At 41.4% G+C, this 15969-nt stretch overlaps 1 protein-coding gene across 3 annotated transcripts in view; it reads left to right on the top strand.

Moving 5' to 3' along the window:
* LOC144818519 (A disintegrin and metalloproteinase with thrombospondin motifs 3-like) overlaps window positions 1-15969 on the top strand; it is a 641954-nt gene that overhangs the window by 274128 nt on the left and 351857 nt on the right. For all 3 annotated transcript variants that reach the window (XM_078676013.1, XM_078676012.1, XM_078676014.1), the window contains exon 4: window positions 15655-15814. In XM_078676013.1, the coding sequence (XP_078532139.1) occupies window positions 15655-15814 (160 nt within the window). The remainder of the gene's footprint in view (window positions 1-15654; window positions 15815-15969) is intronic.

Genomic DNA, 15969 nt, shown 5'->3' with positions numbered 1-15969 from the left:
TACATTAAGGCACCAAGCGCAGCACACAACATTTGTGTAGGTTTGCCTGGTGACTTGCAGAGTGAATACTTGAAAGAGCTGTGCTTAAGGGCACTGTTCCTTATATGCACGAAACCTGCCTTCACTGATATGTGAGTTTTTTGTGGTGTGTGTGTACACATATTTTACCACCATATCCCTTACCCACCACTAAACCCCCTAAAGCACACTTACCGCCCTATGCCTTACCGACCCCTAAACCCTAAAAATATCCTTGCCACCCGATGGATGAGTGAAAGGGTAGCTGGATGGATGGCTGGATACATGGATGAATAGGATACATGGATGAATAGGTGGGTGTGTGAGTGAAATGGTTGATGGATGGGTGAGTGGTGTATGAGTGAAAGGGTGGATGGATGAGAGAAAAGATGGATGGATGAGTGAGTGAAAGATGAGTGAAAGGGTAAGTGGACAGGTCAATGAATGAATGGATTAATGGATGGCTATGTTGATGGATGAATGATAAATGGATGATGGAAGGATGGATGGATGGATAAATGAGTGAATGGACGGAGTGAAAGGATGGACCTATGGGGAGAGTGAAAGGATGGATGGATGAGTGAAAGGATTGATGGATGGATGGATGAGTTAAAGGATGGATGTATGGATGGATGAGTGAAAGAATGGACATATGAGTGAAAGGGAAGTTAGATGGGAGAGTACATGGATGAAAGGGTGGACGGATGGATGAGTGAAAGAGTGAATGGATGGCTGGATGAGTGAAAGGATGGATGAGTGAGTGAAAGGATGGATGGATGAGTGATCAGATAGATGGATGGATGGGTATAAGGATCGATGAGTGAAAAGGAGGATGAATGAGAGAAGGGATGGATGGATGAGTGAATGGGTAAATTGAAGGATCGATGAGTGGATGGATGGATATAGAGAAAGTCTGGATGAATGGATAGAGTGAAAAGGTGGCTGTATGGACAGAGTGAAAGGATGGATGGATGGATGAAAGGATGGATGAGTGACAGAATGGATAGATGAATGAAAGGGAGGTCGAGGAGTGGCTGGTTGAAAGGGTGGATGGATGGATGAGTGAAAAGGTGAATAGATGGACAGATTAGTTAATGGGTCTGTGGATAAGTGAGTGAAAGAGTAATGAATGGAAGTATTAGTGGATGGATGGATGGGTCGGAGGGTGGATTGCTTAGTGAAAAGATGGACGGCTGAGTGAACGAGTGGCTTGATAGATGGATGAGTGAAAAAGAGGATGGATGGATGGAGTGAAAGGGTGGATGGATGAGTGAGATGGTGGAATAATTTTGCATTGAACTATCGACACCCAAGCCATTAAATTCCTCTTCAGGTCTGTTGAGGCTGCTTGTGATTGCCATGTATGCAGGTGTGGCTTATACTTGTGTACAGCACACCCACAATTGTCATTCATCTTTTGCTATTGGCCCATCAGGTTCAGTCCTCAATGGGTCCATTTACTGTGCTATTTCTTTTCTATCTCATTTAATTGTAAGTATGTAAATGTACCCATTTATTAATTTTCCATCTGTGCCCATGTCACAAATAGGGTGTTCTGCCCTAGTCTGCACCATGGTGCACCTTTAACTGGGAGCACTGAGCTCAGACCAGGTCATCGTGCTCCATCACAAACATGCAGTATCCCCAGTGCATCCGCAAACTTGTGCCTGGCTTGGGGAATGTGCATTAGTGTAATGTGGACTAGCGATTTGAAGCCTCTGGTCCACCTTTCATTGTGCAAGTGACAGAGTTGTCTGCCCTCCCTTGTGGCAAAGGTTCCACTGCAAGTGGGTAAAAACCTGTCATCCTCCTCGCAAAACTGTACTTTGCTTTTAATCAACAATTACAGATGGTTCAGGGGCAGGGATCTGCAGTCACCATGGTCAACATTTTGGAATTCTCTCCCTCCTACAAGGGCTGTAGACTTAGGGGTGTATATTAAGAAATGCACTATAAATACTCAAAGACTCACTTTTCCTTCTAAATGTATGGTCTGCATTGTGTATAACCACTTCTCATGTGATCATACAGTTCTTTTCTGCTACAAATCTCTCCATTATTGTTGTGATGCAACTGAGCGGCTAGGCATGTGCTACGCGCAAATAAAAAAATGAATATAATTGGCAATCGTATTTTCACCCACATATTTGGGTTTTATTTGCTCACTTCTTCGATGCCTCACTGATAGTGGAAATAATGTGTTCACACTTTCCGGATAGTAACCTATGGCTGGGCATCAGCATGTTGTACTACTGCTTTTGGGTATTTTTCACAGTGAAATACATCATGTGTAAAGAGGAATTTATATCCATTTTCTCTACACTGCACTCATTGTACTGTGCCAGATAGAGTTTCATGGGGCCAAATGCATGAACACTACTCCATTTTATGTGACTCCTGTCTACTTCCTCCTGCCACAGCTTGAACTTTGTGTCTCCTGGGTTGGATTGTCACTTCCAATCAATATTTCTGAGAGTTCCCCAAGGAGGATCAGATTTTACCTATGCTTCTGCAATGCTCTGAGATCCTTTTTCTGAGTAAGTTGACCTCGAGGAGAGTTCAACTGTGTTGTGAATTGGTTGCAAGCCCTACAGTAGTCCATAATATTTACATCCCCGTGTGAATATATTCACATTATTCAATGGTGTCTTATAATACTAGAGCAAGGCAAGCGATACACAGGGATTTTGATGAAAGGAGCATTTTTGGAAGAATAAATACATTATTAGCAGCTCTGCTGGAGGATACCACTAGTATGATCACAGTAGAAGATGTATATTGTGTTATTCTTGCATGCCATTCTGGTGCTACAATTGTCCCTATTACTAAATAAGAACATTATAACGTTGAGAGCTCCATTGAGGACAATGGACTGACTCAGTGCCAATAATAGCTGTTATAGGTCTTCTCCTCCAAAGTGCAATCTTTATGTTTCTCACCTTTTTAATTTGTACATTCTACCCTCGGTGGGTAATGTATTCTTGAAGTTTAGATCCTTATTTCTGCTGAGGGCTATACCGGTTGTTAAAGGCCCTCTTCCTCAATATAGGCCTCAGCTCTTGCTCGGGCCTATAACTGGGACTGAAGACCTTTAACAACCAGTATATCCCTCAGCTGCAGGCTATAAGGCTTTAGTGTAGCTTCTTAGTTTTTTTATATAATGGTATGTTATCTTTAGGGTGTGTTCTGCCATATATATGATGTCTTGGAATTTTAGGAAGTGTAGCATGATGAGCATTCTATTGCATATGCTGCCAGCCCTTCTCCCAGTGTTAAATTCTTATAATTCCAGCAATAAATATTCCTTAAATATATTTCCTAACATGCAATGTCATTTCACTGATGATGAGGTCCAAACCCACCTTTGGAAAGCACAATGGATTAGGAATTAATCTAGCTTATTCCAATATTAACCTTTTTTCAATAACATTTTTTTACATGTTCTCATTACAAACGTTTGTTCAAATTTGTCTCTTAAAATTTCACCATGAAATGAACAATAATTATATAAATCTATTTAAGAACTTTTAGCAGTTATTTAGTTCTCAACTGACTCCCCTTGGCAATTGGTCACAACTCGAGACCCCATGACTATAACCTGACAATGAGGTTGGTTGTATCCAGCCTCCAAACCATTGTGGAGAATTTCTGAGACATTACACTTTCGATCTCCTTTTTAAACTTTTTCTTAAATTGATTGAAAATCTTCAGCTCATAGAAGACATTGTGTTCACAAAGTAAGGCATAACTTCCTATCTACCCTCCTTAGAGCATACCACGCCTTCCTTTCATCTCCTTCAGTATTGTGATTTCTAAGAGCCCTGTATCCATTCAATGTAAATGTACCTGGTTGCTTAGAAAGCATTTGCACCCATTTTTGATTGTGCAACCCCTTGAATGACACCCATTGCAGATGCTCAAACCTAGTACCTGTGCAATGGCAAATATGTTTTCCTCAATTTCATGGTAGTGTGGCCCATTCAAATGAGCAATACCTTTCCCCCGATGCATGCCATATAAATACAGGATATGCCTGGGGAAATTGGCCGTAGAAGGACTTGCTGTGTGCTTAGGGCTGACAAATGCAAAACGAACAATTGATGGACAGAATGCAGAACAATGTCATACATTCACTCCTGTACAGAGAATTGGGCTTAAATCCATAGTTTTTTTGCTCACCATGCCTTTCCAGTTTGGACCCAGTCATATGCAAATCAGTCTTGACCCTGCACCCAATAGGAACAGTCCAGCCCGAACTGCCAGGCCAGGTCCTCCCTGGACTGGAAACAAGCATCCTAGGACCGGTTTCAGGCTTTCAGGTCTCATCAGCCAGGATAGCTTGACTCTAGTGGCATGGAGAGCATGGGACCCACGTCTGGGCATACCGGTCACACTCGGGGTGACAAATGCAAAAGAACAATTGATGGACGGAATGCATAACAATGTCATGCATTCACCCCAGTACAGCGATCTGGGTCTAAATCCATCATTTGTTTTGCTCATCATGCCATTCCCGTTTGGACCCAGCCATATGCAAATCAGTCTTAACCCTGCACCCAATGAGAACAGTCCAGCCCTAAATTTTTTAGGGATAACGTGGATCCCTTGCTCACTTTTCCACTGGATTCAAGCTAGCCGGGCTGATGAGGGCTGTTAGCCCGAAACCGCTCTCAGGATGCTTGTTTCCGGTTCAGGGAAGACCTGCCTTGGCAGTTCGGACTGGACTGTTCCCATGAGGCACAGGGTCAAGGCTGATTTGCATATGGCCAGGTCTAAACTGGGGTGGCATGGTGAGCAAAAGAATGGTGGATTTAACCCAGATTTATTGACTGGGGATGAATGTTTTGATTTGCTCAGCATTCCGTCCATCAATTGTGAGTCCTTTGTGTCCTTAGGGCTAGCACAAAGAGAATTCCAGAGGCACTCAGTTGATTCCCATGCAGGGTACTCAGTGTTCGGGTTCTAGCAACCTTCAAAAAGAAGGCTTCACAAGCAGTGAGAGTGAGGCAGAAACCAAATTCTTAATATCTACTCCTGGAAAACAAACCTTCCAGGCACCAAAGACGAGCATAAAAGGACTGTCTGTGGCTACTGCACCCACCCTCCTGGGGACGTCTGTGTCCACTTCAAAGGTAGGGGACAACTTGCTCAGTAAAAGTTGAGGTCGAACTTACGCTCCGTCAACGTCTACTCCCCATCATGTCAGACTGTTCTGATTAATGTTAAAGGGCAATCGTGACCGTTTCCCACACCTTGTTGTGGCTGTATTTAAAGTGTCCAAAAGAAGGATGATTTACAGGCGTTTGGAGTTTGGATTTGATTCAATAAAGGATGTTTATTTTAGAAACCTTCACTGCTTTCTGAAATTGTAGATTTGCAGTATGTTAAACACCTATATAACTCAATTGTTACCCTGATTTCGAATGTTCTGGCCAAAATAAACACAGTCTCCGAAATAGGTTTGTAGAATTTATGTTGACATTGTAACTTTATACTCACAGATTTGTATCTTTAGGTCCAGATTGGCAACGTTTTGGTTCCAGGTATTCACCAACATGGTACTAACCCTGGGCAGCTGGTTTCGATCCACATGATTTGTCAGGGTATTTTGGGGCAAGGCTTACAGCTTTTTTGCTAGGTGTAAAGCTTTGTACTTTCTTTTTGAGCGGTTTTGTGGGTAAAATTGAAAGTTTTCTTAGGATCTGCTCACTGTACACCAAGTCACTAATTAAAGATTTTTAAGACCAGATTCAAAGTTTTGGGGGGACAGATTAGCAGCTCCATACAGGAGAGTTAGAGAAAAGATAAACTAGTGTACGCGCTAATTGTTTTACATTCTCAAATGGGAATAGCTTTTCTTGTGTGTTGAAATTTTTTATTAAGTTTTAGATGAAAATACAGAAATACGTATATATGTAAATGGATAATAAAATAAGATATTGATAAATGAATCATAATAAAGGTATGAAAATAATATGATTATACATAAGATATAATGGAAGTGGGGAGGTAGAAATAGCAAATATTCTGTAAATGATGAAGTAAAGGATATTAGAGAAGAAGATAGCGAAAGAATGAAAGGAAAAGTGAAAAGAAAAGAAAGAAAGAAAAAGAAGAAAAGAAAAGAAAAGAAAAGAAAAGAAAAGAAAAACCCCCCAGAGTAACAAGGGAAAGGAGAAAATGCTATGAGGCCGAGGCACATGAAAAAATTAATGAGCAGAAAAAATCTCAGGAAGAGTATACAAATACAAAATAAAAATAATTAAGAAGGGATAACAGACGTTGGAGAGGAAGGAGTGGAGACAGGGTCACCAACCACCGTGGCTTCCAGGAATGGGGACCATGTTTGAAGAAAAACAGTAGCCTGATCTTGCAAATTATAAATTACACGTTCATAAGAGGCCGTTTGTACCATAGCCACCAGCCATTCTTCTTGAGAAGGAGATAAAGAGGACTTCCAATGACGCAATATACAGATTTTGGCCGTAGCCAAAGCAGTATGAAGAAGACGAGTCTGTGGTTTAGATAATGTCGGGAGACCTCGAAAATCATGTAAGATAATAGTTGCAGAAGTAAAGGGTAATGGTAATGACATAGTAGATGCCAAAGTCTGTCTTATAAAAAGCCAAAATGATTTAGTACGGGGGCATTCACAAATAATGTGTGTAATATCACAACCAGAAGCAGAACATCTCCAGCACAAAGAATGTGTTAACAATTTAGCATGATGTAGTTTATATGGAGACCAGTGCCATTCATGGAGGATTTTGAAAATGCAGAATTTGAGACGAGCCTCTCGGACACCCTTATGTAAACCTTCGAGGATTTGATCCCATTGAGCAATGGAATATGTAACTGATAAGCGAGCTTGCCATTTTAATTGAAGAGCTTTCGAAAGAGGTTGCGAAAAGAGAGGATGAAGGAAAGTTTTATAAAGACCAGAAGTCACACCTTTAAGATTACCCCACAAATGTAAATAAGACAGAATAGGAGATGTCTCCAGCAATTCAGGTGGAGAACCTAAATGTTTAGTGATGGCTTGTTGAAGTTGAGTATATTGATGGGAGTGTGTGGAAGGCAATTGGAATTCGTCACTGATTTGAGAGAAAGATTTAAAATTGTTGTCATGGAACAATTGTTCCAAAGAGTGAACACCAGCCTCCTGCCACAGAGGCCATGAGAGCATGCGACCATGAACACGAATAGCCGAGTTGGACCATAGAGGAGCTTTAACATGAAGCCGCGGATTAGAATTAAGTAAACGATGACCTCTTTGCCAAGATTTATACATAGTAGATAAGATAGGATTTTTGGGGTCAGAAGAACTGGAACCCCTACCATATAAAAGGGACAAGCCAAGATTCGAGGATAATAAGTGACGTTCGAGTGGGACCCATTGAGGTATGTCTTTAGACTTGGGCAAAAAGAAGGAAAGTTGTGAAAGATGGAGGGCGAGTGAGTAATGCTCAATAGAGGGAAGACCCAAGCCGCCGTACAATTGGTGAGATTTTAATTTGGCCAAGGTAAGACGCGGTTTGGCCGTACCCCAAATAAAAAGTTTAACTTTGGAGTCAATGGACCGAAGAATAGTCAGGGGAATGGTTAGAGGGAGCATACCTAGAACATAAAGAAATCGCGGTAGGGTGACCATCTTAACCGCCTGAACCCGCCCCCAAAGAGATAGACCAAGGACTTTCCATTTATCGAAATCTCTTTGCATTTGTGCAATCAACGGTGTTAAATTGTCCATAACTATATTATCCAGACCTCTGTTAATCAACACTCCTAAATATTTAAGGCGGGAAGATTGCCAGTGAAATGGAAAACCAGAAATTGCAGCTTTTGTAGTACCAATGGACATGGGCAATGCTTCACTCTTATCCCAGTTAATCTTATAACCGGAAAAAGAAGAGAAATTATTTATGATACGAAGGAGAGTTGGGAGAGAGCGGGGAAGATCGGTAAGTGTGAGAAGAATATCATCCGCGTATAAATAAATTTTTGAATGGCCTATTGGAAGAGGAACTCCAACCACTGCGGATGACTGACGGATTGCAGCAGCCAAAGGTTCCATTGCCAAAAGAAAAAGAAGAGGGGAAAGAGGACAACCTTGACGGGTTCCCCGTCTGATTGGAAATGGAGCAGAAAGAAAACCGCCACAGTTAACTTGGGCTGAAGGACTATCATATAATAGACGCACTTTAGCTACAAATTGGTCACCCAAACCAAATCGTTGCATTATGGCAAAAAGATACTCCCACTCAATACGGTCGAAAGCTTTTTCAGCATCCAGAGAAAGGAGTAGGGCTTCGTCAGCAAGATTTTTGGCTGACCATAAAGCATGAGAGAGAGTACGCAGATGATTTCGAGATGAACGACCAGGAACAAAGCCTACCTGTGAGTTATGTATTAAAGAAGGTAAAACTTTACGAAGACGGGAGGCGAGGATACTTGCAAGAATCTTAACATCAGAGTTTAAAAGGGATATGGGGCGGTAGCTACCACATAGCAAAGGATCTTTACCAGGTTTTGGTAAAACAGATATGATGGCCTTGTTGGAAATAGAACCAAGAGAAGATTCCTCCGTGGCTTCTGCAAATGCGGCATGGAGAGTATCAACCATACTCTGACCAGTCCATTTAAAGAATTCGGGGGGGAAACCATCCTCGCCCGGTGCTTTATGGTAGGGCAAGGCAGCAATAGCCGAGGAAATTTCCTCCTTCGTAATAGCTCCATCAAGTAGAGCTCTACCATCATCAGAGAGTCGTGGAAGATGTATCGTATCCAAAAATGTTGACATCTCTGAAGTGTCTATGTGAGTGCTTGGTGAATAGAGAGATCTGTAAAAGGAAGCAAATTCATCAACAATTTCTTGCGGTCGAGTAAGCATAGTACCAGAACTTGATTTAATTGCGGGAATTGCCATAGCAGCCTCCCTCTGGCGTAGTTGCGCAGCCAGCAGCCGACCAGCTTTTTCACCCTGCTCATAGTGACGCCCTTTCATCTTTTGTAAGGCATATTCAGCCTTAGAAGTAAAAAGGCTGTTGAGAGACATGCGTGCCTGCTCCAATAATTTACGATTTTGAAGGGTTGGGTTTGAAAGATATAATTGAGAAAGTCGGCAAATGTCTTTTTCCAGATCAGCCTGTTTGGCAGCGTTTTTCTTATTATATAGAGCAGCGTCCCGCATAAGTTGGCCTCTGATAGTTGCCTTAGCAGCTGCCCATACCGTTCGTTTAGAGGAAATTGAGTCCTCATTAATCAAAAGGTAGTCTCGCATGTGTGACTGTAAAAGAAGTTTACCTGTTGGTGTTTTATATTTATTGATGTTTAGACGCCAGGACTTGCGCCCTGGATTGGAGAGACCTAAATCAAGAGACAAGAAAATAGGGGAGTGATCAGAAATGGCTGCTTCTAGGATTTTCGATTCTGTAACTAGCCGGACAGTATGTTGGGAGAGAAGAAAGTAATCAAGACGGGAGAAGGTACCATGAGTAGAAGAAAAGAATGTATATTCTTTATCTTGAGGGTGACTGAGTCTCCAATGATCAACAAGCCCATTGTCAGAAAGAATGTCACGCAAAATGGCTCTATCTGATGCATTGACGATATCAAGGCAACCTGTTCTGTCAAGGGCAGGGTCTGGAGCCAAGTTCCAGTCACCTCCAATGAGAAATTGGGTGGCATTTATTTCTGTAAGGAGGCGATTGAGTTGAAGGAAAAATTGCTTTTTGGAACCTAATGGAGAGTAGACAGAGCCAAGACATATGAAAGAATTTCCAAGTTTCAACTTAACAAAGACATATCGGCCATCCGGGTCAGTCCACGTCTTGATAATCGTAAAAGGAAGTGACTTTCGAAAGAGGATAGCAACCCCACATTTACGAACAGGGTTGGGATTAGTGGGGTCCAGTTTAGAGACACTGCTATGAATGACTTTACCAACCCAGTCCCTGCTGAGTTTATTAGATTCGACATCGTCCAAATGGGTTTCCTGTAGTAAAGCAACGTCTACATGTTTAGAATGCAAATAAGAAAGAACCTTCTTTCGCTTAATATAATGGGTGAGGCCATGGACATTCCAGGATATCACCGACAACGGATGGGTAGAAGACATGACAGTAAAGTTGAACAAGAGGATAAAAAAGGAAAAGAGAAAATAAATAAATAGATGTAGGAGAAAAAGTTTGTTACTCTGGGGAAGGAGAAAGAAGAAAGAAGGAAAAGAAGAGAGGAAAGTAGATTATAAATGCAGAGTGAAGAGTGGAAGAAACACAGGAAATATGAATAGAGAGAGAAAAAGTATTAAAGGTGCAAAAAGGAGAACAAAAAGAGGAAGAAAAGTAAAAAGAAACCTAGACTGTTAACAGCGTGTCTGGGTGCACCTACAGCAGCACCAAGGGAGGCCGGACCCCCTCCGAGCAAAGAAGAAGAATGGGGGTGCTGGGAGCAAGAAATAAACTGAGTCTGTAAAACGAATGTAGAGCATGGTTACAACAAGAAAAATATGGAAAACCATATATCATTAACATGAAATACATGCAGTATAATGGAAAAAGCATGATATAAGAATCATACAATAAGAGAATAACAGGAGGAGAAAAATAAAAAACAAGGGAAATGGAATAAAAGCGAGACATATTGCATAATGAAAGAAAGGAAGGAGATGCAAAAGATAGAATGAAAGAAGTATGAAAGTTAAATGAGGGGAATAGAGAAATGCAGCACCATTAGAAGAAGGGGGGTAGAAAAGAGAATAGAAAGTACAGATAATAATGCATGAAAATAAAAGCATAAGAAAATACTAGAACCTATTTCAAGAAATATATGAAAGAATCCAAAACGGAGCGACCACTGAAAAAGATGAATAACGCCATGTTGAATAACAAGTACAATATCATAGGGAAGGAATGCATTGGAAAAGGACCACCACAGGAAAGGTGAAAGAACCAAGAAAACAGAAAAGCAAACAATGAATAAAGAGAATGATTAAATGTGTGGTGAAATTACCATACAATAAATAATGACGAGAAGAAAAAGGAAAAGAAAATTAAAGGAAGCGAAGTAAATAAAGGAACCCCCATATTATGCAATAAAAGAAACGGATAAGGTATAGTTAATGAAGCATAGAAAATAATAGATGGAAAAGAGCAGAGCCAATAAAATCAAATAGAGAAAAGAGAGAGACGTAGGAAACAAAAGAATAAAAGTACATATAATGAAACATGGAAATATAAGTAGAGACAGTGTAGATTAAGTGAGTAAAACAATATAAGAAAAATACATTATGTCAAAAACAGAGTGTCTGATAAAGAGAGTGAACAGTGTGAAGCAGGATCACAGTAACCACAACATGACAAAGGAAATGAACAAGAAAAGAGCCCCACAGGTAATAGATAATACTCATGCAGCATATAAAGAGAAAGGTCTAAAATGCATACACATTCCTAAAAAACCAATTAAGAAATATTAAATATTTGAAAAGTCACAAGATAACAAGAGCACAAAGTAAAATAGAATGCCACAGTGCTCATAGTTTCTAATACTAGAAATCCGCAGATAACTAAGTAAACAGTTAAAGCATCACAAATAACAGGAATTATCCTGATCTAGAGAATAGCAAAAATACAATAAAGCAGAAAAATCAGTCAGCATCTGAAGGCTGCTTGAGAGGGGACCTAGATTTGTCCCTTTGCGGCATGTTAGTAAGGGAGGAAACTGAATGCAGTGCTGAGGCCTTATCATCCTGAGAACGAGGCAAACGTGTAATATCTCTGCCACGTTGCCGAGGGTCATTAGAGAATTTCGAAGGAGACTCTGGAAGACGTGCAGATGACGCCTTGGACTGAGAAGTCTGAGCACAGGAGGAAGATTGGGTGTCCATATTATCAGACGCGATGGTATCCAAAAATTGCTGAAGAAGAGCAGGATCATAAAAGTCTTTGGATTCTCCATTTCTGGTTATGCGAAACCGTGCGGGTTCGAATAATCCATACTTAATGTCCATTCGGCGCAGCTGAGGTCGGAAAGAGAGGAACGCCTTCCGTCTTTCATTAGTCTCTTTGGAGAAGTCTGCCGCCACATGGATAGTATGACCTTGAAATAAAAAGGGGCCATGTGAACGAGCCATTGACAAGATCTGTCGAGTGTGCTCATGTCGAAGAAAGCAAGCAATAATTGGTCTAGGTCGGGCTGAAGCGTCAGAACGTGGAGGGCCCAGCCTATGAGCACGTTGTATTTCAAGAGGAGGAGTAAAAGAAATACCAGTCAGCGCAGGAAGAGTCTCATAAAGAAAAAGCTTCATGTCTTGCTTTTCAATGGTTTCCGGAAATCCAAAAAATCGAATATTGTCTCGACGACTACGATCCTCCAAATCAATAATTTTACTATGTAAGAATAAAAGATCTTGATCTGAGCCTTGGACATTATCCAGTCGAGTTTCCATATCCGATATCTTAGAGTCAATAGCATCAATCCGTGTGTGGAAGGTAGTAAGTTCAGCACGAATGGACTTAGTCTCTGTAGCCAAAGATGTCATGGTAATGTCCAGCCCCTCCAATCTGCGATTAACACCAGATAGTTCTAGCAGGATACATTGCATAGTATCTGACAGAGACTTGTCACTTTGAGATGACGCAGCTTGCGAGGAGGGGGAGAATGCGGAGCCATTGCCTTTCACTGGTATGTTAGAATGTTGTTTCGCCACTTCAGTAAAAAGTGGCGGTTTAGGACCACGACCCCCATTTCTATTATTGGACATTGTAGCGCACTGTTGGAGAGGTGGTCTACAAAAGCGAATTGATAAGGTATTGGAATGTGAAGCAATGATGAAACCAAGGGTACATCAAATTATCAAATGCAAAAAAGGATATGTAATAAGGTAGTAACCAACATATGTAACATATAAAAAATGCATCAAATTGAGGGGTCGCTATAGCATTACCACAAAATAGCAAGCAGTACAATATGAAACAGGTTCAATGCAATAGTAACATGCCTTCTGCACCAGATGAGGAAAAGCGGGTGAATAAGGTGAGGCAATATTCATCCAATGCTGCGCAAAACAAGAAAAAGAAGTCACAGGAGCTCATAACATGTAGTGGCGGTGGTGAATGGAAATTCAGCCCTTTTCCCGTTCACTCCTTGCCTCCTGCGTAACTGGCAAAGTGTAAGAATAGGAGAACAGGCTAAAGAATTAAAGAGTCAAGTAACTGACCCAAATGACAGATACGCCACATAAAGCGGCTAAAGAAAGGTGCCAAAGCCAGGTAATTAAAGTCAAGGAGACAAATGAATCAGTACTCCTGCAAGTGAATCTGCCAGTCCCTTCAGTATTGACTTTTCATGTGACAGCATAATATTGAAGAGAAGTGACAAATCCAATAGGGTCAAGTAACTCTGACCCAAATGTTGCATATGGCTCACAAAGCTGTTAAATAAAAGTGGTATATTTACTGTACTCCAGTTTGGATGTATGTAAACCTGATTGTTGCAAAGCCATGTGGTTAGAGTCAAGGAGAAAAAAGGGACCAGTACTCCTGCAATTGTATATGCCAGTACCGTTGTTGTTGTCCATTCAAATGACAGTCATAGTCTGCTGCTGCATATAATGGCAGATATCATTAAATAATGGTGCAAGCGACTTTAGCCCTGCCAGTAATGTTATTGCACCTGGGCATACATGCACAGTTGACTAAAATAAGCGCTCCAGTGGGACAACAGGTGTGCCAGTCTTTCAGTGTTCCCCTCGTTATTTTTATAAGGCCCTTTCCAAACAAAATGTGGCACTAGCAACTGTGAGGAAAACCATTACGAAATAAGCCTGAGGAGGGCGCTGTTACTGGCAGCAGAAGCAATGCAAGTCAAGAAGGCAGCCTGCAGCCGTAATGAAGCGTGCCCCCATCGTCTGAGGAGGCGCGGCCTAGAATCTGAGGAGGCGCGGCCCTGTGGTAGTAAGGGCGCCGCCTTCGCTGACGAGAGGCGCGGCCCCAGGAGCGCGCGAATGCCGTGGCGTGCACTGTAGGAGCCGGCCGCCTCACCGTCACTCCGCTACAAGAAAGGCAGGAGCAGCTGGACGAGAGAAAAGACCACCGCAGCAACCCTCATGGTCTCTGGAGCATTTTCGTCAGCAAAGAGATGACCCACTCGAGCAGGTAGGGCAGATAAGCTCGTCAGGGGTCCATCCCTCGGCGGAGCTCCTCTAACAGGCGGCATCTTCCTGCGTGGCCAGACCACGCCCCTCGGGAATAGCTTTTCAGCGATAAATGGAGAATATGGGTGTATATGCTTGCAGGCTAGAACTCATCAACCCACTCTAAAAGTTTGCAATAAGTATGCAGCACGGTGGAAAACATTAGATTAATTGAATACTCACCCATGAATAGTGGCGCAGGGATCTCTTGTTTTTTTATATAGATAGAACCAAACCGTAATTACTAGGGTAACTCTAGCTTCCTGTTTATTTGCCCACTTATAAGCACCACAGGTTCTGCTTTGCCCTCTCATGTTACCCATAATTTGCACTGTGAATGCTTCTGCTGGTCTAGCTTTCCTTTTAACTCAACTTTCAGTTGTTTTCACCTTTGTGTCTGCTAAGTGGGAGTTCCATCCATGCACAATCACTAGACTAGACTTCTAGGTTATTGTGCTATATTTGCATCAGATTTTAAGTGTGTATGTCAAGATCTTTATTGAATGTGCAAGCTTTTCATATAGATTTTATTTATATGGGATTCAAATAGTGTGGACCCTGAATGCAAGTAGTAGATCACTATGCAAGTAGTTGGGATCTCGAGGGCTTATCGATGGCTCGCAGTAAAGCATGCGTCGGTCACCATTGATTTATGAGATCGTCACTGTTCACTCAACCCACTGATGAGCCTTAGAAACAGACTTTCTCACTCAGAGTAGAGTGTTACTTTGGCTATATGGTGACTTCGAGAACTAATGTTTTGGGTAATAAAACATATCTTTAAATGAGACAATTAAAGTACATCGTCCAGTCCAAAAAGACATGCCTCCTCTATATTTAGCTATTTGAAAGGCAAGTTTGTTATTGTACATTGGTGTTTATTTTCCAACCACTCTTTAAGGACTCCAGGTCTTGTGTCTTCATTCATTTCTGTGTTCATGAGTTTTTATGTTGAAAATATCAAACCTACTGTGGTTGCCTCACCGTTGAGGAGAGGGTTCTTTCCATGTATCGTTCTAGTCTCTTTTCATCTCATTCTGTTACCATAGAGATGGTAGACAGACGTATGTGAGCGTGCCACTAGATGCCAATGGAATGTCAATGGCCATCTTCACCGACGTTTGATGATGGTTGAGGTATTTGGGCAGTGCCTCTAGCTAGGCAGGCTCAATCCAACAAGGTTATTTAACTTCCTGGATCTTAAAAGGCAGTTCATTTCACCCAAGAGATCTAATCACTGGTCCCTCTGCAGACCACTTCTAATCTACACCATAATTGCAATCAAGATGATACTGTGGAGCCAAAATCTCTGTAATTCCTTCTCATTAATAGGAATGACAACCATTATATTTAGTAGCCACTGCAGAGTTTGGTTTCAGTGACAAAAAGGTGTCTAGTTATCATTTATGGGCATTTAAAAAGAGATTTTATATTTTCTTTTCTAGGCTGGCATGATACGAACTGGTGAGGATGAATACTTTATTGAACCACTAGAAAGAGGGAAACAAATGGAAGAGGAAACGGGAAGGAAGCACAAGGTATACAAAAGGTCCACCCCAAAGCATGTCCCCCAAAGTATTCCCACGGACTTCCATGCTAACAGAGGTAAGCAAGTTACAAAGTACATCATTCATCTCAACATGTTTCATTTTATAATTCCTTCCTTTATGTAATAAAATTAACTCATGAATACAATTATGTTTCCTTTATAACATGGCCTGTGTGAATTATGTGATGTATGAATGTTGCTTTACAATAAT

Source organism: Lissotriton helveticus, chromosome 2_1 (genome assembly GCF_964261635.1).
Source record: "Lissotriton helveticus chromosome 2_1, aLisHel1.1, whole genome shotgun sequence".
NCBI lineage: Eukaryota > Metazoa > Chordata > Amphibia > Caudata > Salamandridae > Lissotriton > Lissotriton helveticus.
The sequence above is the reverse complement of the archived record's forward strand: the minus strand, read 5'-3'. Positions and strand labels throughout refer to the sequence as shown.